At 41.4% G+C, this 14,268-nt stretch overlaps 1 protein-coding gene across 1 annotated transcript in view; it reads left to right on the top strand.

Moving 5' to 3' along the window:
• The window catches only part of VPS35 (VPS35 retromer complex component), a 49,628-nt gene that overhangs the window by 34,200 nt on the left and 1,160 nt on the right, over positions 1 to 14,268 (top strand). The window contains exons 13-16 of the mRNA XM_065416334.1: positions 7,609 to 7,731; positions 9,730 to 9,909; positions 11,321 to 11,560; positions 12,613 to 12,756. Of these exons, the coding sequence (XP_065272406.1) occupies positions 7,609 to 7,731; positions 9,730 to 9,909; positions 11,321 to 11,560; positions 12,613 to 12,756 (687 nt within the window). The remainder of the gene's footprint in view (positions 1 to 7,608; positions 7,732 to 9,729; positions 9,910 to 11,320; positions 11,561 to 12,612; positions 12,757 to 14,268) is intronic.

Raw genomic sequence — 14,268 nt, 5'->3', positions numbered from 1 at the left:
GTGCTGCAGAAGTCCAAGAGTGGTTACAGCTGTTAACATTTCTATCATATGGGCCAAGTAGTCTGAAGTGGCCTTCAGTCTTGTTTGAAATTGAAGAAACATTATCTGTGCACCGTCGTGCATGTGCCAGTGTATGCTGGGTATATGTGAACATAGAGGCAGTCAGAGAATGTATCCCCTTGTGCTATCTAGTCATAGGCAACGTGCAGTATTGCCAATTCTATATGGGATAGGTGTCTACTATAAATATAGACATAATCGTGTCCTTAAATGTTAAAACAGAACGGAACAAGTAGCCCACTAGAGCATGCTCCCAGAGTGTGGACTGGAACCCACGTTTTCTGAGTCTCACCATTCCTCTGCTGTCAGCCATTATTTGTGAAACCCACTAGCAAAGTGTGCATCTCCTCTCTCAGTACACATAAAGGCTAAACCCTGCTGATGAGCCATATGGTTGTCAATAAAGTTGCCCAGGCAACCTTAATTCTTACATTTCCAAACATCTGAATGCTCAACTTAGCAACCTTAATGTTCCTTGACTTTTTTTGTATGTGAAATACTATCAATATAGGAGAGGCAGGTAAAAAAGGTGACAGAAGCATCTCTTGGGATTTATTTTTACTTGTACAATCACCTGTGAATTGCTATGGGTGATACAAGTAGTGTGATATGGCTTTTTTAACTATGCATGTTCCCGTTACTTCAAATGTGTTTTTTGGATATTAGTAGCGTTTGTATTCAAGAATTCATTTACTAAAGCCATGCAGTCAGTAAGGGTACGTCTTCACTACCCGCCGTATCAGCGGGTAGCAATTGATTTATCCGGGATCGATATATCGCGTCTCGTTAAGACTCAATATATCGATCCCCGAACGTGCTCACCGTCAACTCCGGAACTCCACCAGAGCGAGCGGTGGTAGCACAGTCGACGGGGGAGCCGCGGCTGTCGATCCCGCGCAGTGTGGACCCCAGGTAATTCGATCTAAGATATTTCGACTTCAGCTATGCTATTCGCGTAGCTGAAGTTGCGTATCTTAGATCGATTTCCCCCACCCCCCCAGTGTAGACCAGCCCTAAGTAGTAAACTGAATCTGGAGTACAGTATCCGCTTGAGTTCTCGTTCTTAGTATACATCATGTGATCATTGTAAACCCAAATACACACTGGATACAACCAGGTATTTTTAAATTAAGTTTAGAGAGCTGAATTTTAAATCAAAACTAAATTCACAATGGAGATGGTATACTAAAAATGCCAAGGTAGAGAGGAGAGTTATGTATGGTATTAAATTGAACAGAAAAAACTTGCATTTTTAAGTCCTCTTTAATGCCCGTCAATAATGCATTTGATTTGGTGTCTACAACCTTAACTCTGACTACTATAGACTTATTTTTGTGTAGATAGGGGCTGCTTATTTGTGACTTTTTTTTTTTTGTATTAATGTAATAAGTGTTGTTTGCTTTAGACCCTCTGATTAAGCCTAACACTCCTTTAATGTAGATGGTCTCTTCAGGAATGTTTTACTAGATGATGATCCCATTAAGGGTTTTTTAATGGAGAAAGGATAAAATTACAAGTTGTGATGAATGAAGCTGCTACCCTAGTGTAGCAATTTCATTGTTACATGGTGAGCCATTGATGAGTACTCTCATCCATTTCTCTGCCCACCTGTGCTCTGTCTCCTCCCCCCCCTTAAAAAAAAAAAATCTATGCAACATGTGCATGCAGCAATGCTATTCCTAAATTCAGGATTAGGATCAAAATATTTGTGCTGTCAGCTTTACACTGACTTCAGTGAGAGGTGAGGGTGCTTAGCACGCTCAGCCAGAATTCTACATCTTGTGGGGTCAGGCTTCTGTGTGGCACAAATTGTTGGGTAATGGCCCTCTATAGAAAGGAGTACGTATTTAGAATATCAATGCCTATTTGTAAGGCTGACAAGCTGATATGCCTGTAGGGAGCTATTGCAGCCCTTATTGACTGGCCTTTTGTGTTAGTAATTTGAGAACCCTTTAGGTGTACTTCAGAAGGCCTCCACCCTTGTGGTGTCAAACCACCATAGCTACTAAAGCTTGAGGCTGATGTCTAAACTTCCAGGGGGGGAGAATTTTCCTCATGGTATGGGAAAATGTTTCTACCTGCATGTTGCAGTACAATCTCCCTTTCTCTTCACTAATTCATTGTCTTAATGTTAGTTTGTGCAGGGGTTAGTGTTTGTTAAATGCATATGTTAAGCAATGACACTAACCTTCTTTTTGAGTACTGTCCCCTCTGTTGTAACTAGAGTGACTGGAAAAAGAGGAGCTGCAGGAAGTAGAAGTGTGATGAATAATTAGGCAAAGACCAGTCTTCAGGGGGCTGAGGTAAAAAATGCTGGTTTCTAGGTGTTGCTAGGTTTCAGAGTAGCAGCCGTGTTAGTCTGTATCCGCAAAAAGAACAGGAGTACTTGTGGCACCTTAGAGACTAACAAATTTATTAGAGCATAAGCTTTTGTGGGCTACAGCCCACTTCTTCGGATGCATATAGAATGGAACATATGTTGAGGAGATATATATGTACACACATACAGAGAGTATGAACAGGTGGGAGTTCTTACCAACTCTGAGAGGCCAATTAAGTAAGAGAAAAAAAACTTTTGAAGTGATAATCAAGATAGCCCAGTACAGACAGTTTGATAAGAAGTGTGAGAATACTTACAAGGGGAGATTCAATGTTTGTAATGGCTCAGCCATTCCCAGTCCTTATTCAATCCTAAATTGATTGTATCTAGTTTGCATATCAATTCCAGCTCAGCAGTCTCTCGTTGGAGTCTGTTTTTGAAGTTTTTCTGTTTTAAGATAGCCACCCGCAGGTCTGTCATTGAATGACCAGACAGGTTAAAGTGTTCTCCCACTGGTTTTTGGGTATTATGATTCCTGATGTCAGATTTGTGTCCATTAATTCTTTTGCGTAGAGACTGTCCGGTTTGGCCAATGTACATGGCAGAGGGGCATTGCTGGCACATGATGGCATATATCACATTGGTAGATGTGCAGGTGAACGAGCCCCTGATGGTATGGCTGATGTGATTAGGTCCTATGATGATGTCGCTTGAATAGATATGTGGACAGAGTTGGCATCGGGCTTTGTTACAAGGATAGGTTCCTGGGTCAGTGTTTTTGTTCAGTGATGTGTGGTTGCTGGTGAGTATTTGCTTTAGGTTGGGGGGTTGTCTGTAAGCGAGGACAGGTCTGTCTCCCAAGGTGTTTTTAGGTGTTGATAGATAGTCTTAAGTGACCTTGGTTCTGAGCCTCTAAGGATATCTTTTGTTTTTATGCTATAAGAGGAGCTGTTGGTAACTGACCTATTGGTAACTGGAAACAATAAAATCAGTATATTTTTAATAGAAATGATTTTAGGGTACAACTGCACTGATTGCCCTGAACTTTTCATTAATTGAATGGCTTGCATTAAACACTTCAGTCCAATTCAACTGAAGCTATAGTCTTCTTAAAAATGGTTTACCTATGTTTCTTCCTCTAAAAATCTGACATTATCAGTCACGCTGACCAGTAAAGTAGACCTGGAAGCACTTCTTTAAAATAGCTTTTTTTGGGGGTAGAATTCTGTAAATTGCTTCTTTCTGAAGCGGTTAGAAAGAATACAGGAAATTAAGAGGGAGACAGGTTGATGGCTTATTGATGAACATCAAGGAGTCTTATATCATCAGGATTTTCTTAAATTGCAGGAAAAAAACCACTTAATTCCTCACGAGATGCTGTGGGATGCTGACAGTTTTTTTGCATGCAATATCTAAGATTTCAAATGATCTCCTGTACAGAATGCAGTGCATAAATCAAATGCAAATTGGATCAACACCTGGGATGCATTAAGAGCTTAAGCGGTGAATAATGGAGGAGATGAATAAATGGTCTACTACTTACTCTGATCTGTATTTTACATATTCAATGTAGTTGTAGCAGTGTTGATCCCAGGATATTAGAGAGACAGGGTGGATGAGGTAAGATCTTTTATTGGACCAACTTCTGTTGGTGAGAGAGATGAGTTTTTGAGCCACAAAACTCTGGTAGACCCTAAAAATCATAGACTGAACAGAGACTGGATTTATGGCTTATTGCAACAATCTGTAACTCCCTCTTTTTGCTCTATGACTGCAGAGATGTTAACGGGCCACTTCCTGGAATGTATGTGCTTACTACTTATGCAAAGCAATCTGTTCCACCTTGCGTTTAGCTGTCATGCTCGGAGTACCTTTCTCAGACCCAAAGAAGAGCTCTGTATGGCTCTAAAGCCTTTTTGTCTCACCAACAGAAGTTGATACAATAAACCAGCTGTTCTCAACCAGTGGTCCACTGCCCCCGTGCGGTCTGCAAGCCCTTTCAGGGGGCTGCAGGGCCCCATGGCTGAAACCTGATGCCATGAGCCCTGGCACCTCCCCATGGGGCTGAAGCTGGGAGTGATGCAGGGCTGAACCTGGGAGCCCTACTGCGCCGCCCCCCCCCCCCGGTTAAAGCTGGGAGCAATGGGGCTAGCCCCAGGACCCTCTCCTCTCCTCTTCTCTTCCTCCTCCTCCCCCTCCCCCCCCCCCCCCCGCAGGCTGAAGCCAGGAGCAGTGCATGGCTTGAGCCCCGGTGCTCCCCGCGGACAGAAGCCCTGAGCCCATGGGCAGAGTTGGGGGAGCACAAGGGTGTTGCCCCCAAAACTGCAGTGCCTTACCCAGAGTGGGGCAGAACCCTGGCAATAAATGATATTACCTCACCCACCTTGTCTCTGCATTTACATGTAGACTTTATGTATGGAACAATGAATGAAGGAGGAGAATAATTTGTATATGCAAAGTCAGATTCTTCAGCTTTTTATATTATTCGTCGAAGAACTCTTCAAAATCATGTTGGGAATATGGTATACTCAGAAAGCAAGAAAGCTTGGTGGCTATAGTAACTTGACATTTTAGTTCTGAGACCTGGATAGGGATTATCAATTTATTTAAAAAAAAAAATGCATTGTTACAATGTCACTCAGATTTCCAATTTATAATAGCATCCTTTTAGGAACTTCGACAATCATCCAAATGTGGTTCTTAGTGGGCGGTGTACATTTTCTTCACGCTATAAGTCTGAAAAGGGACTAGAGTGTTACTTATCTATAATTATGATTGGCATTCTTAGAACAAAGATTTGTGCTTTTTATTTCCATAATACAATGATTTGGTCTGATAAAATTGAAAATATCACAATAAATAAAAGTTAATCTCCATGCTTGGAAAAACGCCTAGATTCTGACAACCCTGTATGTAGGGATCTCTTACTTTATTTGTAATAGAAAAAATGAAACTTTATTTAAACAGGAAGAAAAAGCTGAGGTATAAACAGTTCACAGCACTAGGCAGAATGCCTTCTTGATGAACTGGCTTTAGAACTAGCATGTGGTGGAATTACAAAAAGAATAATGCATGGACAGATCCAACCAACTTTTGGGGAGGGGTGTGCGTGGAAGAGAAAATGATACGTTTGTGACCTAACTTAAATTTTTGGAAAACTTGTGAATAAAACTCTTTATGAAGAGCAGGGAAGTGATGCAAACATATCATGAGTGTAAGAATAAATATGGAGATAATGGGTACTTAACTCATATTGTGTTGACCACCAAGACTTACTGAAAAGGGTCTGAACTCCTGTGTAGTAATTTTTGCTTTTATTGATATGTGAAGTTTCTGCATGTTCTGGGGTCCACTTTACATGTGTGCAAGTTAAGAATGTAGTTTGCACCCATTAATGTAGCTGCCCATGAAATTCAGGCATTTGTATGTGAAGACAACTAGGTAGATGCATTTGTGCATACAATTACCTAATGCATTTGCAGTTATGGTAATTACATTGACACAGTATAAATAGTGCACTTAAAAACAAAAAATGAGACCCTGAATTTCTTGCTTCAAAAGTTCTAGAAATCTGAAAAGTGTAAATCCTCCCCCCCCCCCTTTTTTTAAATAAAATGCAGATCTGAGGAATACACTTCAGCCAGTCAAGCTAAGTTTTTGCCTATTCTATGTGGCTTATCGGTGTGACTAGTCTTAACCAAACTCACCTGTAACCTATCAGGTTGTATTTAAATTTTCTATCCACTGGCTAACTTTGCTCCATACTTCCAGTATTCTCCCTGACCAGGTAAAATGAAACGTATTGACTTGACACCAGACAATCGTGAGCCAGAACAGTTTTTTCCTATGACAGTATGTTTGTTTTTTCTGCTGCTCACAGTGTGAGGAGGGTCACACTGTGGTGAGTCACACACAGAGATTATGGGTATGTCTACTCCGCAATTAAACACCTGCAGCTGGCCTGGGCCAGCTGATTTGGACTTGGGCTAAGGAGCTGTTTAACTGTGGTGTAGACATTTGGGCTTGGGTTGGACCCCAGGCTCTAGGACCCTCCCTCCTCACAGGGAGGGTCCCTTTGAAGCTCACATTCTGAAACCTTTCTCCTCACTTTAAGAAGCATTCAGTGAGCCATTCATTGAGCCATTCAATGGATCAATGCCATGAGTGTATCAGAAATATAACACAAACAAAAAGGGTAACAAAAGGAATAAGCTAATTTTTGTAGTTGTTAAAAGGCAATATTTTATTTAAGAATAGTCCTCCTGTCTTTCTGACAGATTAATACCAAGTTTGTGTTTGTCTTCACTACAGTGTTAGCTCAAGGTATAACTCAAGTGTTGTCCTTAACCTGACTCCTGTCACCACACTCTCACACACAATCAAGCTAAAGTTTAGTGGTGCTTTAACCTTAACTAGCTGGCCAGTTTATGTGTGGATTAAAGCTCAAGTGCTGCTGATGCTTGAACTAGTAACGCAGTCGGGATAGAGCTACAGGACATAGCTCATTAGCTGCTTATCCAATCGCTCTGTGTGCTGAGGGTTTTGCAGGGTGGCCTCTCTGCTAGCTTGAATTACTAGTCTCTGTTGCAGTGAAGACAAGGCCACAGAATGATCCTGCACAACTCAGTACCCATTTCTGGGTCACCTTCTGAGACTTAAAATGACAACTATGTGTAGTGGTGTGGCTGTGGGAATATTTAAATGTTAAGCAATTATCAGCACTTGCAGAAATGGAAAGTAATCTACAGATGTTTAGGATTGGAGTTCTATACAAAAACTACAAACGAGAAGTAACTTGAAGGTGAATCTCAATATGCATTGAAAAACTGCGTTCGCTATAAATATGCAAGCTGTTCTCTGAAGCCACTCTTTCACCCTGTGCATATGTTGTGCTTAAAACATGCTCTCAACCTTGGGTTCTCAACTCTTAATACTCCTTCCAGTCAACAGTCTTGTCAGAAGGGGCTATGCACAAGTGCACTTGTGCAAGCACTTTCACGGTGTTTTTTTTTTTTTTTAATGTTTTAAATTGCTCTCTGGAATCTTTTTCAATGGACCTTTGCGGTATTAATTAGTAGATTTGATCTGAGAGGTCTAAAGCCAGTTTTGTATTCATTCACTGAAAATAATTCCCTAATTCCTAAAGGCATAAGCCACTATATGGTCCAAAAGGCAAATGTGAAAATATCTCTAGGATTATGAAAATAATTTTAGTCCTTTCATTTTAGATTTTAAACACTGCCCGGAAACACTTTGGCGCAGGTGGAAACCAACGTATTCGTTTCACACTGGCACCCTTGGTTTTTGCTGCATACCAGCTTGCCTTTCGCTACAAGGAGAATTCCAAAGTGGTGAGTTACGCACATTTTGTGTACTTGCTTCTAGTCCTATTCTCCTAAAAATCTTTTCTGTTTGTCTAAAATTTACTGTGTAGTTCAAAATTTGATACAGGGTTTTAAAATCTGATTTCTTTATCTTCTCAAAGCAGATATTAAATAAGAAAGCAAATCAATTTCTTAGGCAGCCAAGCGAAATAAAAGTTTGTTTTATCCACTCAGTTTCCTAGCTAAGAAATTGTTAGCCAAAAATTTTATAAAACAAAAATTGGATGTAAACTTGGATAGTTCTAGATCAGAGGTGGGCAAACTATGGCCCGCGGGCCTGTCCTGACGGCCCCTGAGCTCCCGGCCAGGGAGGCTAGCCCCCGGCCCCTCCCCCAGAGCCGCAGCGCGCCGCACCGCCAGCGCTCTGGCCTGCCGCTCCTGCCGGGCAGCGTGGCTGGCTCCGGCTGGGCCGCGCGGCTGCGAGCTCCTGCTGCTGAGCAGTATGGTAAGGGGGGGATGGAGGGGTTTGGATAAGGGGCAGGGGGCCCCGAGGGGCAGTCAGGGGATGGAGAGCAGGGGGTGGTTGGATGGAGCGGAGGTTCTGGGGGGAGGTGGTCCGGGAATAGAGGGGGGGTTGGATAGGTGTGGGAATCCCGGGGAGGGGGCTGTCAGGGTTGGCGGTGTGGATAGGGGTCGGGGCAGTCAGAGGATAGGGAGGTGGGGGGGGTGGATAGGGGGTGTGGTCCCAGGGGGGCAGTGTGTGGATAGATGTCAGGGGACAGGGAGGCTGGATAGGCATGGGAGTCCGGGGCGGGGGGGGCTGTCTGGGCTCAGGGCAGTCAGGGGACAGGGCACACGGGGGTTGGATAAGGGGTGGGGTCCCGGAGGGCAGTTAGGGGCAGGGGTCCCGGGAGGGGGCAGTCAGGGGACAAGGAGCAGAGGGGGTTGGATGGATCGATGGTTCTGAGGGGGGCAGTCAGGGGGCAGGAAGTGGGAGGGGACAGGGGGCGGCGACCAGGCTGTTTGGGGAGGCACAGCCTTCCCTACCTGGCCCTCCAAACAGTTTTGCAATGCCAATGTGGCCCTTGGTCCAAAAAGTTTGCCCACCCCTGTTCTAGATTATGTTCTGAGACTGGAAGTGGCTGACTTTAATGCCCTGATATCATTCAGCAAATGATTAAGGGAGCATACTTCAGGTGACTGCAATGAAATTGCTACTTAAAATCAGGCTAGATACCTGCAGCTCTAAAAGTGCATAAAGTTAAAATAAACTATCTTTAAAAATGTTAGCCCTTTTGAAAGCAAATAATTCCTTCTCTCAGATTAATTATAATGCAGTAGTTACTAAATTGCAGATTTTTTTTCAAGTATGTACAGAGTTTACTCCACTCTGGCCCCTTGAAAACTAGCAATCTCACTTCATCCAAAGACCTCTTTGTCGCAGTAAAACGTTTGTTCCACACTTTGTATGATGTTGTTGGTTGGTATTGGAGATGTTAGAACATTCCTCATCAAAATATTTTCAGGGTGAGCATCAAAATCTGTTATGTAATTTAAGATTATATTTTATAATGACCCCTGTTCACAACTCTTTTCTTTACATCATGTGCACGTTCACTGTTTTGTAGTTGGGCTGACTTGCTTGTGAGCATTAAGCATAAACATGGTAACTGTGCCTCAAAAGTGGGTATACATTTCTGAAAGTCAAGCTCCAAAATGTGGTGGGGAAGGTGATATTTAGTGCTACTTTTGAACTGTCATAAATGGAAGGTTTTCTGTGAAATACCATTGAGAATTCTACACCAGGATACAGTAGTGCAACTGTATTTTGTGTGGTAACCTGCTCTAACGTGATTAAACATTCTGCTTTCTTAATTAGTGTGCAAAGCTGAGTGAGATCAGTTGAGAGAGGAAGAGAATAAGAGTAATGATGAACATGTTTTGATTACTTTCTTCTCCTGAATCTTACTCTTCTTGCTGTTGCGATGGCTTAGTCCAAGTTTTGACTTAACTGTATTTCTTTAGGATGACAAATGGGAAAAGAAATGCCAGAAGATCTTCTCTTTTGCACATCAGACCATCAGTGCTTTAATCAAAGCAGAATTGGCAGAGCTGCCTCTGCGGCTTTTTCTCCAAGGAGCACTGGCTGCTGGAGAAATTGGTTTTGAAAACCATGAAACAGTGGCCTATGAATTCATGTCCCAGGTAACAATGACGTTGCTGAATATTTTTCTTCGCCTGCATTGCTTTAAAATCTTGGTGCGGCTAGTTTCTTTGTTATGGGTTGGCTATAGAAATTAAATCTGACATTTAACTACAAAGATCGCTGAAGGTGTGATTCTAGCAACTGATCCTCTTCAGGAAGAGACCCCTGAATCTTCCCTTTTACTCCTTCAGTCCCATGTTAAGTCTAGCTTCTCCCTGCCTGAACAAGTGCTTTAATTTAACAACTTCTGGAGCACAGCAGTGCCACCTGCTGCTCCAGCAGTCCTTTCATTGGAGAATGTGGCTTCTTCTGACCTTTAAATCTGCTTCAGCAAGTTTTCTAGTCTTCGTTCAAAGCTCCAGCTACCTGTCTGATGTGGCAAAACCCCAAGACATTTACAATAAGCTTCAGAAGTTGCAGTGTTGAGTTTTCATACTGGGTCTTGCTGCTAAAATCCACAAAACTTATTTCAGATAGTCCTTTTATCTGAAAATGAACCACATTTATTTTATAGATCCCTGTTGAATAACTCCTTGCGCTAACTTTACTGCACGTTGACCAGATTACTGGAAAACAATGAATTTTCGAGGCCAACCTATTCTTTCCTCTTAACACCTCTCTCTCAATCTTCCTATTTGATAACTGTTTGAAAGTCTCCCCCCCTACCCCCCCAAAGTATCGCCTTGTGTCTCCAATGCCAGGTCTGGATAGTTGAGACATGCAGCATGTGCTGTGCTTCACTGTCTAATTGTGGGTGGTGTGGGACTTTTAAAAGTTGTGTATAGAATCTTGTTTTATGAAAGTGAGACTGATATTGTCAGGTGTGTGTGCCATGTGCCTAGTCTTTTTAAATAAGAGGGTCTTTTCCTCATGAGACACTTGCATTGCCGCTTTACAAATAGTTTTTATGCTGGACATTCATATCAGTGGGATTTACTACCCAGGGTCACTAATTTACCCCTTTACTGGTTTTATCATCCCCTGTGCAATTTTACCTATTCTGGATATAGAGTGGAGCCTGCACCAAGGGCTGTCTGTAATAGGAAGCTCCTTGTCTTAAGCAGCCATTTTAACTAAAGGTTAAACAAAGCTCTAGTAAAGCTTTGAGAGTATTTTAAAGATGACTTGTAGTAGCCACTGGGGTGTGTGGGTGTGTGTGTTAGGTGGCTGCTTTAGACAAGCTTGCTTGTTTGGTTTTTTTTTCAGTTTCTGGCTTTCTAGCTTGGTTCTGTCCATGCAGGAATTAATCTATGTCCTGTTTACTAAGTGTTCAGCCTAAAAGCATGTATGGAATTCCACCCACAAAGCTCCAGAGAGCTTTTAGAACACACACTTACATTCCCTTTGCTAATAATGATGTAAGGAACAGTAATTGTAACTTTGTTTCATCTCTTCTCTTGGTTGTATTAGGCATTCTCTCTGTATGAAGATGAAATCAGTGATTCAAAAGCACAGCTGGCTGCAATCACCTTGATAATTGGAACATTTGAAAGGATGAAATGCTTCAGTGAGGAGAACCATGAGCCTTTGAGGACTCAGTGTGCACTGGCAGCTTCAAAGCTGCTTAAGAAGCCAGACCAGTGCCGGGCTGTAAGCACTTGTGCCCACCTGTTTTGGTCTGGCCGAAACACTGACAAAAATGGAGAGGAGGTAGGAGGGCATATTCACAAAAACTTTAGGTATTTTCCCAGCATTTGGGTGTCTGACTCTTTCCAAAGAGTTTTGATTTCATGTCTATGAAGACCTTAGATAAGCTATGATGTAAAGTCTGTTTTATATTCTCTATTACAAAACAACTAAATTTGACTTTCCTAAACCTTGGCTTGATGAGAACTACAAAGTAAGTAAAGTAAGCTCTGTAACTAAAAAGTTATGAACACCTGAATAGTGCAAATTTTGAAAAGCATGCAGTTAAGGACAGATGCCGTATTGCCTAAAATCAGTAGAAAAAACTATTGACTTGAATGGGAGTAGAAATGAGTACTAAATTAGCTGCAGTGCCATATTGAAGTGTTAATTTATAGACTTATTTTATTGTGTATTCTGCGCAAGTAACTTTCAAAATGACCAAGTGGGTTCCAAAATCTCCCCCCCCCCCCACCCCCCCACAAACTCCAAAGCAGCAATCCTTGTTGAGGACTTGACCAAGTTTCATACTTGTCTGACTTTACTGTAGTCCTGTTTCATGTGTAGAAAAGATTGTAATTAAATTTTTTAAAAGGGGAAAATTTAACCCTTCAACTACATGGAGATTAGAGGGATTTTTCTCAAACTAAATTTTAAAGGCCCCTTCCTGCAAAGATCAAGCAACAAACTTCAGCCCAGTTGGTGACTCCTTCAGAAAGTTTTAGTATGATAAAAACTCAGATAGGGTTTATAATGAAAGCTTTTGCCACCTTAGCTAGAGTGGATGCTGTTAGGCAAGTGTGTACACTTTTTTATATTTACTGTCTCAGAACATTTTATCAAGCTTTTAAAAAGAAGTGTTGGGTGCATTCGTTGTCCTGTCTCAAGGAGTGCTTGAATGCTCTAAATAGGTGGGTGAATTTATGTAGGTTTTTGCATGTCCTTGTGCTCAGGCTATGTAAGATTCCTGGTACACAGGTGTTCTTGACTGTTGGCCACTCAGGTGTTGGTTGGAATGGTGTTGGAGGCTTACATTTGTCCCTATATATAAACATTTTGTTTTTCTCTATCTTTAGCTTCACGGAGGAAAGAGAGTAATGGAATGCTTGAAAAAGGCTCTAAAGATAGCAAATCAGTGCATGGATCCTTCACTCCAAGTTCAGCTTTTTATAGAAATTCTGAACAGATACATCTATTTTTACGAAAAGGAAAATGATGCGGTAAGTGAAGATGTAATATAGAACCATAGGATTTTTCTTATTTGAATCCTATTTGAAGTTTTTCTTACACTACAATTTATACCCAACTCTCCTAATGACGTGAGTTAAATGCATCCCATAGCACCGTTTACTTAGTATTGCCTTTGCTTGACAAAGTAGTGGATCAGTTCTATGTCTGAAAAAGATCCCCTTTTTTCTAAATTATTGCAAGTGCCATTTGTCTCTAGTTTCTTGGAGGAAAGAGCTGTGCTGCTGTAGTGTTGATGCTTCTTACGTTGACAGAAAGGGATTCTTGGTCGATGTAGGTAATCCACCTCCCCGAGGAGGCAATAGCTAGGTCAGTGGAAGTATTCTACAGTGGAGATTAGGTCGACCTAACTACATCTCACAGGATTTGAAAATTTCACAGCCCTGGGTGATTGTAGCTAGGTCAGCCTAATTTTAGGTGTAGAGCAGGTTATAATATAAAATGTAGATGTTCAGTAGAAGTTCTTGTATTACCCACTAGCCACTTTAAGTGAAGATGAATATAAGGGGTGAGGATAATAAAGTGATTTATTAGGACTCAACTCCTAAAGTTTAACTTTAATTTAGTTGTAGATAGCATGTTTAATTTTGTACATCTTGCTTGTATGTATGTGAAAGGGGAAAGACAACTGTTAGAGGAGAATGTTTAGATATTCTGCCCAGGGAGAGAACTGGTTCTAATTTGCTTCAGATGCGAACTTTTATCTTATCAGTAGGGCTTCTGGTATTGTACTGACTTAAAATGGATTTCAGATACAATATGGTATGTGATTGTGAAAATGAGTATGGGGTAACTTTGAATTTTGTATGCTTTGTGATAATACTACTGCAAAATAAGGTTGCATGGGTTTGTTGCCTAATTAGGTTTCAGTGGTTAACATACTTCAGAGGCTGCTTTGTACTTAACATACCCTTCCAAGATGCCCAACTTCAAAACTTAGTTTCAGAGGACCTATCTTTTCTGTGATTTATTTGAAGCATTTTCCTCTGGCTTGCCCAAACTGCGTTGACGCTCTCAGTAGATCCTGCTGTGAAAATCAATTCTCTTACATCTGACTACAATGATATGCTAAATCCAATAGATTTCCAGATTTCTGTTCTGTAGTACTGTCTTGTTAAATAGTTGCTGTGCTTCACCCCAGAGGCAGCTGCACTTAACAGTGGATGAAATGATTCCCTGTGTATGGCTTTTACTTTACGTAAAGTTTAGGGTGGGTTTTTGGATGAGCCTAAGGATGCTCAATTCCCATTGAATTCCAGTGAGTTGGATGCCAGACTCCTTTAAGTGCCATTGAAAATCCCAGACTTCGGGGACTGCTTTCTCTACAATAGAAGCTGCTCTAATTCTAAGGTTATTAGAAAAGCGAATAGAAATGAATAAACTTGCCACTATAATTTTTTACAAGGGATTTTGAAGTGTTTTAATGTTGCTTAATTAGTCTTTGCAGACTTTTGTGAGGTAAGAAGCATTGTACCTATTTTAAA

The sequence above is a fragment of the Emys orbicularis genome, chromosome 14 (assembly GCF_028017835.1).
Source record: "Emys orbicularis isolate rEmyOrb1 chromosome 14, rEmyOrb1.hap1, whole genome shotgun sequence".
NCBI lineage: Eukaryota > Metazoa > Chordata > Testudines > Emydidae > Emys > Emys orbicularis.
Note: the sequence above shows the minus strand (reverse complement) of the source record. Positions and strands in the feature narration are given on the sequence as shown.